This window comes from Saccostrea echinata, unplaced genomic scaffold, assembly GCF_033153115.1.
Source record: "Saccostrea echinata isolate AGI-Se365-2 ecotype Australia unplaced genomic scaffold, CSIRO_AGI_Sech_v1 ptg000030l, whole genome shotgun sequence".
Classification (NCBI taxonomy): Eukaryota; Metazoa; Mollusca; class Bivalvia; order Ostreida; family Ostreidae; genus Saccostrea; species Saccostrea echinata.
This window is the reverse complement of record NW_026889779.1, coordinates 6306093-6319549: the sequence shown is the minus strand read 5'-3', so window position 1 is coordinate 6319549 and position 13457 is coordinate 6306093. Positions and strand designations below refer to the sequence as shown.

Here is a 13457-nt window from a genome sequence, read left to right as displayed (position 1 = left end):
TTTTTTTTTTTTCTTGCTTGCTTGTCAAGAAATTTTCTGGGTTTAATACATTTGGGAAGAGAATTTAGTTTTTTGTGTTTGTTTTTGTTTGTTTGTTTTGTTTTTTTTTTTTGTTTGTTTGTTTGTTTTTTTTTTTTTTTTTTGCTTGACAAGAAATCTTTTGGGTTGAAAATTTTTTTTTTGACTCTGGAAAAAATTTCTGGATCCGCACGTGTAATTTTGATTAATTAAAACTTTGTGTGTATTCACCTTGACCTTTTATATGTAGGGAGACTGGGAGGGATCTAAAGTAGAATGCACCCGCTTCCCAATCCATTCTCTTTGGTGAATAAAATATTGTTTGATTTAAGTATCTTTTTTTTTTTTTAAATACGTAGTATATTGTACATGAATCATTGATATAGCATCGATATTCCTAATACAGCGATATCTATATAAATTTTACTTTCATAAGATACACACTGTAAGTATAAAAGTCTTGAATATTGTAACAAAATTTAAGATTTTGTATTTTTAATGAGTTTTAAAATAACGAACAGTATGTTTAGATTGGACACGGCACATTCCATAACTACATGTACATCATGCGACCGGAATCTTTGTTCCTTTCCACATCATTATGGAAACGAAATACCCCAGTTTGTTTATTTTTTCTATGAATAGCACAAAAACATTTTTATATATTTCATGTTAAATACTAAGTCCAGATGGACATCAACCATAATATATTTTCAAACAATACTTTTAAACGAACGTTTATATGCATAATTATGTAAAACCCTAATACAACTATGTATGACATAAAATTTACATTGAAATACAATTTTTTTTAAACTGCAAATTCAAGCAATTTTTATTATAATCAGTAAATTTAGACACACATGGAAAAACACACATTATCCTTAAACCGAGCTCCTATGGTATTCAATTCGTGAATGACATTTGATATTTAACATATTATCACTCTCAAAAGAGGCTTTTTTAAAATTAAAATTATTATTATATATTTATTGAAATAAAAGACATATATGACAAATAATTTAACATGTTTACAAAAATCTCGATAAAGAAATGAAAACACAAAAATATATAAATTTTATCTTGATCCTTTCAGTCAGTATCACTAAAAATAGATTGAGTAATTCTTTTTAGAGAATGAAAATAGTCTCATACCTTTCAAATATCTGACTAAAATAAGAATTATGTGCTGAAGGAAAAAATCAGTCTGCCTTAGACACGACTTAGTATAAGAACGAGTTATCGAATTAGAAAACAATTGTCGCAATCTTGCAAAGTCGAAAGAATAGTGAGTTTGTGTAATTTTAGTTAGTGTCTTATGTTTGAAATAAATAGGGAAAATGCATGGGAGAAATTATATAACTATATAATCACAAATCACAAAATCTTTTTTTACGACTAACAAGATATGTCTAATTGCAGTTTCTTTTGCCGCCCTTGAAATGGAATTATCCTTGTAATGAGGCAAAACAAATATGAAAAAAGATAAGAAAATGCATTTTATATCTTTATTGAGCAAAAAATTTCTATATATTTAAATACTTTAAAAATATACAAAAGTAATGTTATATTGTAAGCATTTTCAAAATAAATATTTAGGTTATTGTTTCGCGCACCTGCTAAAGGGAATAGCCAAAACAAAGCTGTCTGCTTGCCAACAGTAAAGGCTAGGTCGGCGATGGTAGAGAAAGGGTAGTTTAAACCTCGCGAAAAGAGGCATAAATGACGATCTCCGTAATTCGTAGGGATATGACATCTGAAGAAAATCCAGAATGTAGTCATGAATTCAATTTCTTTTTGGATAGACAGTTGCAAACCAAATTGATAGAACAAGACGAAATTTTACACGCAGAGGAACTCTACTCACAATACAACCTCACAAATACAGAATCAAAGATTGTGAATTCCAAAGTTATTGGAAAAAATGAAGAAATACAAGGTTGGGTAAGTGAACCCAAAGTTATTCTACGCAAACCGGAGAAAGAAGGTGTTAAACAACCACAACCTCCGTGGCGTGATTTCAGGAATAAACAGGTATCTATCCAAGACTCTTTTGTATTCAAACACTATGGAGATATCCGTGCTTACATTGAACAATACCGAAGGGAGCATACTAATGGATTAGGTTTTAAGTCCCACAGTGCTTTAGACCGGGTGCAGGGTGATGGTGCTCGTAAACATGGTCAGTCCCCATCCCAAATTCATGTTCAGCAACAGAATACTTGTAACTGTGGAGCCCCTCCTTGTGCTTCAGAAGTTCAGAAATACCTCACAGCTGCCCTTCAGTATACAAACAGACAGCCTACTTCATTGGCTGGTTATCAGTCAAATTCTCCTTCTCAGGGAGTTCCAAGTGCCAATTCTCATCATCCACCCAACTCACCACATGCAGCTAATGGCCATGTTTGTACAAAGCACAATCACCATCACCAAGCGGAAAAAAATAGCCAAGCGTACAAATACAAACTATCACCAGAGTGTCAGATGATGTGGTCAAGTCGGACAGAATCTCGGAACTCAGAGCGAGTTGAACATCCCTCCCCTCGCATGCAGTCAGCCAAAGTGTACCCCTCAGGAAAAGCCCCTACGAAGGTGTCTGTGCCAGCAGCCCCTCCTAATGGACATGTTAAGCGACCTCCAATATCTGTGTAAGTATTATAAGGATTTGTCTATATGATATCCAGTCTTCATTAATTTCAGAATCAAAAATGATATTCAGAAACATACTGAGAAAAACCAAGTGTTCCTGTTTATATTTTATACAATGTTCTTGTAAATATTTTTTTTTTTAATCTCTCAGTTAACAGGTATTTATAGTCAGTTAAAGGTATCTGCTCTCATAAGCTTCAAATGAACAGGATTAAGATTTGAAAATACATAAAATGGCAGAGTGATCTTGAAAGTTTCAAACAAGCAATACTTTAGAAGTAAGCACAAATGTGTGAGGGAAAGTAAGGCATAATTACACACTTTGATTTTGTACATGCTGTTGCATATTTGAGAGATATTTTGGGGTCAATCACTGATTAAAAAATTGTGCAAACACTTGCATGCCTGTATTTGGGGCAATTAGATATTATCTTGGGAGAGGAAACAGATTCACTAAAGCATGGAATCACGATTTTTTTTCTCTCAGCATATATGGAATATATATTCAGTAATGTATCTTATCACAGGTGATTTGCTATATTCATTGAAATTCAAAATATGTACTGAAGAGTTCATTTTTCTTTTTAATTATATCTGCATGTGCATCATGTAACAGTAAATGTCAAAATAGCATTTTGCATCTTTTTCTATCTGCATGACAAAGTGTAGCATGATGTCTGAGATGGTTGGCATGTGCTGCAGTTGTCTTCATTGCCTGTAAGTGTTTAACATGTCTCTCTCTTCTTGTCTGCAGACCCAAACTGAGGAACACATTCTTAGGTGTCAGGTAGTAAATACTTTGTAGTTTTACCATATGCACCATTTTTGTTAAGATTTTGTATAATCAAACACTGTTAGCCCACATTTATGCATACATGTATTGCAATTTGCCATGTCTATTAATCATGGAGCAAACAAAGTGCAGATCCCTAAACCTAAAGCATGCAGAGTTTAGGATCCGATATACCTCTCCAGGGCTTTGTACCCTATCCTATCTGTTGAAGTTTCCATTTGCCTGCATGCTTAATACTCTTCACAGGAGAGACAGAGAGAGAGAGAGAGAGAGAGAGATAGTTTAATTACCATTTGAGTTCAGGAATTCAAATTCAAAGTTTAGTCTTTTAAAGATCTTTTGAATAGAGGAAAAAGAGTTGTTGGAAATACGTTCTGTTTACACATACTAATTCAGAATGTCATTTTTTTTAACCATTCATGCAATTATTTAGTTATCTATGTCTCAACAAGAATAATCATTTCACTCTGAGAGACCTGGTTGCCATATGTAGCATATTTGATAGAAAGGTATTTCGCATTCAATAATGTAAATATACAGGTAAAGTACTGAGTAGATTTTATTGTTGGTTTGCAAAGAAAAAAGGTACCCCAGGGAGGCTTTGATCGATAGAAACAAATTTGGGTACAGGGAAAACAGATCTTTGGTCAATATATGTATCAAGAAAGCAAATTGTTTTCTGCACAAGGAAAAACCTTTAACTTAATCAAATGATTTATCAAAAGTATTTTATTACCCTATCAACCTAATCAATGTTAAATTGACACTGATCAGAACTGTTTGGTTTCTTAACAGTTCAGTTAATAAAATGCCCAAGTGTTGGAGTTCAAACAATATTTGCTCAGGCACAATAGAAATCAGATTACATTTCTTTTTTAATCGAATTGTATGATTGTATAAACAAACCCCAAACATACTGGATAGCTGCCCACCAGAGTCTAGAGTATTCTTTAAAGTAGTTTATAAAGAGACAGAATGATTTATTTTTGCAGTATAATGCACTAGGTATTAAAGAGATTAATCTTAAATCACTTCATTTGATAGAATAAATATATAAGGAACAGACTATGTGAGTAATTCCTCGTTAAGAGGAATTTGTATTACTTATTCATGTTAATGAGGGGTGTAGATTACTAAAATGATATATTGATTTATCATACTTTGGTGAGATGATATAATGAATTAATATATATACATGTATTTAAACATTCATGAAGATATTGATGTATCCCTCAAGTAATCAATCACAGGGGTGTCTTATCCGCTTTGTTCAGTATTTATTACTGTAATAGAAAACAGAGCAGATAAGATGCCCCTCTGAATCAATATACCCTTTATAAAATGATGACCAAACATAATTTTAATAGGTTTATGAGGTCAGTTTACATGTAGCTATACAAACATAAAATTTTAGGACAAATATTCAGATTGATTTTAAAAAATCCATATTTTACATACTAGCTCTAAGTTTGATATACATTAATTTTTTTTTAGACATGAATAGCTATCATGTACATAAAGGAAAAAAAAAACAAGTCTATATTTTTGAAAACTGATGTTCAATTTTGTTTATTGCATGAATATCTGTTTATTTAGAAAGCTGATTTCATTTCATCATGAACTTGGTATTAAAGCAACACAATTTGAGTTTGCTTTTTGCAAATTTTCAGTCTGAATCGTCACTCTACTTCTTCAGAGAAAATTCTGAACTTTTGGGAATAAACTGACTTAAGGTTTGCCATAATTAGTAGATATTTGAATATCATAGATTAAAACATAAGTAGCATTAAAATTTCAGTTTTCTATTTAGTTAGAAATACATGTACATATCATGGCACAAAGTTGATAAAGAAATTTTTGTGATTTTTTTTCTTTTTTTTTTCTTTTTGGCAAGTTTTTTTCTCCAGAATCCACAGAAAGGTTTAAAGCATTGTAAGTTATGAAGATCAATGTAACTATGAGAGTTCTACAATCTTCTATTGTAATCAGACCATCAAAGAACATGTTGGCAATGCTGCAGATTTATGGGGAGTCAAGTAACAGAACTTTTATAAGGCTTTAATGGCAATCTGAATTCCTCTTTCACCTTGATATTAATCATTTTTATTCCTTTGCCTGAGAATTAGAGATTAATCACAACATGTAAAATCAATGTTTCATGAGCTACTTCTTGAACAAATTGTTTTCTTCATTTTTTGTAATCATTTAGAGTCCTAGAAACCAATGGAAGGCGTAGCCGGCTTAATGTTTCCAGACTGTCTTTTTATCTGAACAGGTTTTATGGGTGTATTGATTAAAAGAATCTAAGCCTTATAATTATAGCAACTCTTCTGAAGGCATCGGGTGTCAAGTGTACATCCTTAATTTCAGTAGGATCCATGCAGTTTTTCAGATTGATTTTCAAGAAATGTCAATATTTCAAACAATTGTTGTCTCTAATTGTTCAATATTTAATTATTGCAAGAATAAACATACACACAGAAAAAATGGAGAAATGAAAGTTCGATTAAGGGAAGGTTTTAAAGATTAAAGCATTTTCTCCCCTAAGATAACACAGTGTGCCCAGTATAGACAAATTTGGGATTGATTTTGATTGAACATGTATTGAAAAAGTTGCAGTAATTGGAAACAATTTTTTTTCTTCTCAAAAATAATTTTTCTTTTACATTGAAGCCATTTCTTACATGTGTATCTATTTGTTACAAGTAAGAAAAAAATTGCTAGAATAAAACCGTTTTACATAATTTATAAATTGAAGACAAAAATTGAACAGGACTGAGAATGGATCAAACTTACAAAGAAACAAACTTGTAAAACTTGGTGCACCTTATTGATCACTAGCTCATAGACCATTTTTGAACATATTAAATTTGCACAACATGTAAATTGTAATTACATCCATATTAATTTGACAAATTGTAGGGGAGATTGTTTGTATTGTTTTTTTTTGTTGTTGTTGTTGTTTTTTTTTTTTTTGGTTTGATATTTTTAAATTTTGCAACACATTTCCTTCAAGAAACGCAAGTACCATATATGTTACCCCAAATAATCATGGGTTTATGAGTTAACATTTAAATCTATACTAAATGTGGATTCTTGAATACTTGATTGTCAAGTTGAAGGTACATGTACATAAAGATATTTTCTAGAATTTTCCATTGTAACGTTTTACCCTTTTATGGGAACAAATTGGTCCAAAATTATTCATTCCATGGTTGGAATAAATATGAATTTTCACTTTATAGGCATATTGAAGGGAATTTTCATTTTAATAAGTTAAGGTGATTTTATAGAAAAAAATAGCATTAGATCGCTCTAATATTGATGTTTATATTTGACAGTGTTCCTGTTTGACTTTTTATAAATTCCTTTTCACACTTTAGTGAAAATTGATCAAGTGGGGACCAAAGACATTAATAGTTTACAGTGGTCAAGTCGATTAGAAAACCTCACTTCGGCCTTTGGCTTAGTTGACCTAATATTTTGCCATTTCTGAAATCAACATAAATATAAACCTTTTCTTTAAGTAGATATGTGACGATCTTGGATATTGTCGAATGTCAGAAAATTGAGAAACCTTTCTTCAAAGTTTCTGAATAAAAGGCAACGGCACGTGTTATCAAAATGTTGAACGGTTTGGTTTTCATTTAATGAAATATCATTAAGATGGATTAATACACAAGAGATTATTAAATGTCCCAAGACAAAAACCTAAGGACACATAGCTGGGTTCTGTAGTTATAAATCGTATATTGTTGTTAGAACTTTGTGTTGGATGAAAAGACCAACAAAGCAGAAAATCTTTTTTGAATGCTTTATCTGTGTCTAGCTGACATAACGAACTAGAGAAGTACAAAAATAGTCACTATTGGTTTAAATCCTCACCTTATAACTAATGCTTAAAACGGTTCCATAGAGGATTGATGCTACCACAAATCTTCTTTCCAAAAACAATATAGTTATGAATGTTAAATTTGTCTTCGTTATATTTTTTCCTTGAAGAATTTAAACAGGTGCTTACTATGTTTACAGTTGCTTGTACATGTAAAGAAGTGTCTGTAAATGATCACCTTGTTAAATAATTGTCACTTGATTAATTGTGTCCTCTCCTTGTGCATAAGCAACATTGTAAGCTGATAAATAAACTGTTTTCACTAAAAAAAAATATACTGTTTCCCCATGCATTCAGTTTCTAACTTTATATAAGCACGAAAAATTCGGAACTTTTGTTGGGTTTCTTGATGATGTATTTGTACACCTTTTCATTAAAGAAACAAATTAAGAGGAAATGTTTCGGTGGAAAGCAAAATTAAGATGGAATATTTGGCAATGTCTGTAAAACGGGTAAAACTTGCATTTTGTCCGAAACAGAATTGATTGCATTATATGTGTAATGATGTGACCTTTGTCTGACGTTTTACATCTTTGTCCCTCTATAGAGCTTGGCGATTACCGAGTCGGTAAGTTATACATAACAAACACATACTTTTCATTATTGTCTTTACACAGGGGATTGCTCCCCCTGTGGTCTTTAGAAAAAAAATATAAATATCTTTTATTAATTATTATTTAGGAAACACGAGTACTTCGAAATGTCGAGGCCAAAAAAAAATTGACGATTTAACTATGAGAATTTATTATAGTAATTACTAGCACCAAGTTAATGGACTGTTCTAGCTTTTATTCTGTGTTGTCTGTCTGTATTCATATATTTTTCATGGCAACTCACTTCTTATATTTCGGAACTCTGCTCACATTTGTACATTGTGTATGTTGCCTGCAAGCCCATTTTGTATCTTCACAGCTTTTCGTTATTTTCACTTTGCTTTTTGCACGATGTTCTACATGTATTACCATTAGCTGTTCATACAAAACTTTTTTGTTCTCATTTCCCAGATTTCTCGTTTCCATTTCCGCTAAATCCCACGTTCTCTGTATCGTCTTGTATTGTATCGATATAGACTTATCGACAGTAAAATGAAGTTTAAAACTCGTAAAAAGTACATATTGGCGTGACAACTGTAATTAAGTTGTAAATTATAGCCAAAGAATGGTTGAATAACCAAGAGTGTCAGAGAAAACACTGACAACACTGTTCTGCATTGCAGGATTGGAATTCAGGAGGGAACGGAAAAACAGTATATCAATTTAGTGTAATTCCAGACTGTTTGATATAGACGCTTCAAAATTTTGTTTGAAAATGTCATAACAATAGTTTTGCAAAGTCTATACACATAAATTGTAGCAAATGCAACTTATTTTACAGTCTATGTGAAAGGCTCCATTAAAATTTTCTGGTTTTCAATTTACTTTTTTAAATTACTTTTTTTTTTCTTAAATGTTTGTATGCATTAAATAGTTAAACTCTGAAACTGTATAACGCTTTAAAATGGCATTTAAATATCTCTTTAGTTAATAAAATATATGTTTCTTTAAACAGTTGAGTTTATGTGGTTTTAATTTGCACATTGAACGCAGTATGTCAGTAAATGTAGCCGATGACAGCACAGTAGATTTAAATCACTGAATACCTTTAATTTCTAAAGACAGAGACTCTTTTCGATTTCCGTTCATTTGGCGCCATTTTGTTTCTGTGTTGTCCATAGACTGTTAATTGGAATAGTCCAGAATAAATGCCGATTGTCATTTTCGTTTTGAAGTGAAATCACGTCATTTTGTGTTGTGAAATGATTACGACTTTTTGTGTCTGAAATGGGCAAATAATTGTTCAATTAATGCTTGTGATAAAACTCACACAGAAAGGGTTTTTAAAGCTTTTTTATTTATTTTTTTATTTTGTATATTTTTGTCAGGGTTTAAGTTTCTAAAATGACATGATTGGAAGCTTTATACTAACAATATGTCCTGATAATTTTCTCTCAACTAAATACAATACTATACATACATCTTTTCCAGAATTCAAAGAAAATCGTCTATATTAGTTTGACCAGCATATGTAAAATTTTAAGGTCAAAACAGGATTGCATGCAATCCACATAAAAAAATCTTCTTTTTTATAAGATTAACTTTAAATTGTTATTTCTCTCATTCTTATTTTCTTTCAGGCAAAACAACTCGAACAAACTTGTCGAAACCGTTACACCCCCTTCAACTACTGGAGTCCGTACGTTAGACACACTGGCATGTGTAGCAACGGACAAACAGGTAGATGAGAATTATCGGCTTCTTCCTAGTGCACGGGTTCACTGATATATCACAAATATACATCGTATTTCATTATTAGGCTAGTTTTTCGTGAGATTATATTGATAGAATATTTGTTATTTTTGTATTTCTTTAAGTTTAATCCTTTAACACAAACCATCCAAAGGCTTTTTTTATAATAGAGATTCCTTCGAAGTTTATTCTGTATCCACAGATTTGAAGAACGAAAATTAACAAATAGAGAAAAAAATTCCATATTGTTTCAATGATCCCAGTGCGATCATTTCTATCGTAATAAACGAACACTGATTGAAGAGACATTATTGATAGGGAAATTATTAGTTATCCTTACATTGGCGATAATGACCCATAAATAAATTATTCAGTTGTGTTTATTGATGGCAAGTGTACAAGTATGTAACGTAGTACAACGGATGGGAAAGCGATGGAACACACCGTGGTTAAAGCTTGGGACATCGAACTGTGAATCTGACTTCCAAACTAAGGATATAAAAATTCAGAATCGGATTCGAATTTCTTGAAAATTTAATCATGGTTGTTCCATGGCTTTTCGCCTTATTTACAACATTAACGAAGACAGTTGTCAATTGTATTGTAATTCTATATGGTAGTCATATTTATTTTCTAAAACAGTTTACAATTTTATTGACATTTCCACCAACTACAGTTCATATTTTGACTATTCTATTCAATCAGAGGCAACGACCCTTTACTACCACTGTGTCAGTGAGGACACTAGGTCACGTTTTGTCTGACACCAGGGGTCGCACCATTTTGCGACCGTCAACAGTTTCCTCCACCGAGTTCTATGAGCATCCGAATAACGTATGAACATGATCTCCTGCAGTAAATTTTGTCTTAGAGTTTTTTTCCCTACACCTGCCTTAGACTTGCAGCATCTTAGTGCACATGAAACCTGCATCACTTGAGAGTTTATTGTTATATATTATTCACTTATAACTCGTAGAAACAGTAATCAACCAAGACTTTCAGGACGGAGTGTTAAATATCCGGAAAAACCCAAATACCGCTGAGAGGATTAACAATGCACAGTCTTTAATTCTAATTCTGCCCTAAGAGGTTAATGGTAATCTTCAAATAACTCAAGATTGGAGTTCTAATAATGTTACATTATCCGTGTCACCATTGGTGAACCACTCCCTTTCAATCCCTACAATCTTTTAAGTATTCCAATTTTATTTAAAAGTATTTCTCCTTTGTTTGCCAGACAAAATTAGAAATTAAGAAAGGAAAATAAAAAGACAAAGAGATAAGTTGTAAGGAAAGAAAGAATGAAAACTATTTTTATTTAAATTTTGATGCAAGTTTCATGCTGTAATGGTAGTAGTCTTGCCTTTCAGGGTGCACCGATTGTGTGGCGGGACTCTTTGGAGTGGCATAAGGTGTTCAAAATATATTCTGTTTCTCTACTGTTTTGAATTCATATTAATGTATTATATTACAGTCGTGAGGTATTCAAGTGTTTCACGTGTAGATATGCTAATAGAAACGTTTTAGGCGCATGTAGTCTCTAGGTCTTCATTTAATTAGGCCAGATTAATAGGATTAGGACACTTACTGAATAACCAGAGGAAAGAAATATTAGACACTATACATGTACATGTATATAGCATTTTAATTAAACGTTGTGAACAACAGCAATAAATAATGAAGCTTTTAGTTTAGAATTTGCGAAAGAACACTGAATTCAATTGACCAAATTTCCTAAATGATTCAAATAATTAAAGAGCAAGGGTTTTGATATGTTTTTGTAAAAACTATATGGTGGTGGTGCTCAATCGGTGTAACAATTTAGTACTCATTACGTTTTGGGTATTATTCACGTAATATTTTGCTTTGCAATTTTTGCTTTCAAATATAGACTAGAACACATCCTTGTGATACTCCAAAATCGGACAGAATCGATTTGGACATTGGGGCGTCAGTTTCAGAAGATGAAGAAGGGGATAACTCGGAAGAGAGTGACGCTATTAGCATTAGCAGACTATCTACGGCGTGTCTTGGTGCAGATATACGTGTAAAAAATGAGAATCTCGAACCTTCTTGTACCTATCACGTGTTTCCAAATGAAATGATGCTTGATAATAGTGTGACTGTTTTGAATACCAGAAGTTTGACCTGGTATCCCTCAATTTCCACTCCTCCACAGCCACGTTCTCGAGTCAAAAACGCCAAAAGGGAAACACCTTCACCTGCCATGCCAGAGATCGCGGTAGCAGTTGCTGAATGTTATAGTCCACGTTTGCTCCGATCAAGAACAGACGATAGAATCGACTTTCCGATGATTAAGAAAGATGCGAAAGGAATGTTAGTGGCATCTGACATCAATCTTGGAGATCAAGCTAAACTTGAATCAACTCAAGTAGCTGCTACCCTAGCAGACGAATTAGAAAATGATATTGAAACTCCTCGAATCATGTCATTGAAAGAAAGCAAGACAAAGCTCATGAAGAACCTTCGTAAGAAGTATGCAGGATACATAAACAACAAAGGTAAGAAGCCTGTTCACAGACCAAAAGGTGCCCCCGACTGCCATAGTGTGAACAGTTTGAAATCTGATAAGACAGGATCCATTAAAAGTGCTAAAGATGGCCGGAATGCTCACACAGCCGATCCAACACTACATTACTGGAAATTTGATGAAAAAGGAGAAATTGATAGAAAGTCAGTAACGTCACACAGGAGCAGCCGACAACGTGAAGCAGACGAAGAATCAATGATCAAAGTAGCCGAGTATCTCCTTAGTGATTCCAATATTCTAGCAACACAGGGGCGTCAACAGGAACAGCAAGCAGGTCACAAGCATGACATGTCCATGGCTGAAGGGGTGATTGGCTTTACGTTTTACCACCCCTTTTAACCTTGCTTAACATCACTTGACTGCAGTGGAGGGAATTTTAATCTTTGAAAATAATCACCAGTTTTCCAATGTACCGCATTAACTTCAGAAACTAACTGGTTGCCTAGTGATGCTTGTACTCACTTTGAAGTTGAGTGTGACTTGCATGCGTGTAGTTTTTACAAAACATATGAAATCATTCTTTAGAACTTCAAATACCATTGTTTCCAATGACCTTGTTGATAAAGAATTATGTTTTTTTTAAATGTATTCAAGATTCCTTACATTTTGCATGTTTGTTATTTAGCCATTATCATTCCTTCAAAATCCAAGTTGTATTATTTTGATTGTAGAAGATACCGGTATTGCCTTAACTTTTTTCATAACTTCAGTTTTTACTGTACCCTGTTTTGAGAACATTTGGATCATTGTAGAAAAATTCTCCTCAACCAACACATATTCACTCCCTAACAAATTGAACCATATCTTTCCCTGATATATTGTTTACACAGTATCCTTAAACACGATTTAATAAAATATCACGTTTGCTTCCCAGAAATTTTAACTTTTTTTTTAAATATCAAATTCGCAAAAAAATTAACATTTAGATCTATTTAAAGAATGTTATAACACTTGAATAATCGTATGATCTTATTCGAAATGTACGAGTCAGCAACATGTTTTTGCCTCGTTTTCAGATGTGGTTTGATGCCAGTGGTCGGGCCTACGTCAGTTTAGCGGCCCGTTATGATCCCCTCAGAAAGTAGACTTCATTTCATTTTAAGGTATCAGGGTTTCCATGTAGTTTTTATGATGTAGTCGTACTAACAATTCAACAGTATATAGTATTAACACTTCTAGACCGTAGCTTGGAGACTGAAGCCACGATTTTAGACTTAGTAACTCGCACAATGGCGCATGGGAAACTGTCTCTCCTTTCCGGAATGTATC

At 32.7% G+C, this 13457-nt stretch overlaps 2 protein-coding genes across 5 annotated transcripts in view; one reads left to right on the top strand and one right to left on the bottom strand.

The window, feature by feature from the left end:
- LOC133197177 (serum amyloid A protein-like) overlaps positions 1 to 13457 on the bottom strand; it is a 270340-nt gene that overhangs the window by 254858 nt on the left and 2025 nt on the right. The window lies entirely within an intron of this gene.
- LOC133197172 (uncharacterized) overlaps positions 1658 to 13457 on the top strand; it is a 13047-nt gene continuing 1247 nt past the window's right edge. The window contains exons 1-7 of one of the 4 annotated variants that reach the window (XM_061333060.1): positions 1658 to 2666; positions 3422 to 3454; positions 7900 to 7920; positions 9526 to 9625; positions 10343 to 10471; positions 11529 to 12494; positions 13205 to 13291. In XM_061333060.1, coding sequence (XP_061189044.1) covers positions 1741 to 2666; positions 3422 to 3454; positions 7900 to 7920; positions 9526 to 9625; positions 10343 to 10471; positions 11529 to 12494; positions 13205 to 13273 — 2244 coding nt within the window. In that variant the 5' untranslated portion in view covers positions 1658 to 1740 and the 3' untranslated portion in view covers positions 13274 to 13291. Of the gene's footprint in view, positions 2667 to 3421; positions 3455 to 7899; positions 7921 to 9525; positions 9626 to 10342; positions 10472 to 11528; positions 13078 to 13204; positions 13292 to 13457 lie in introns of those variants that run through there. The other 3 variants (XM_061333056.1, XM_061333058.1, XM_061333057.1) reach the window with 3 other exon arrangements.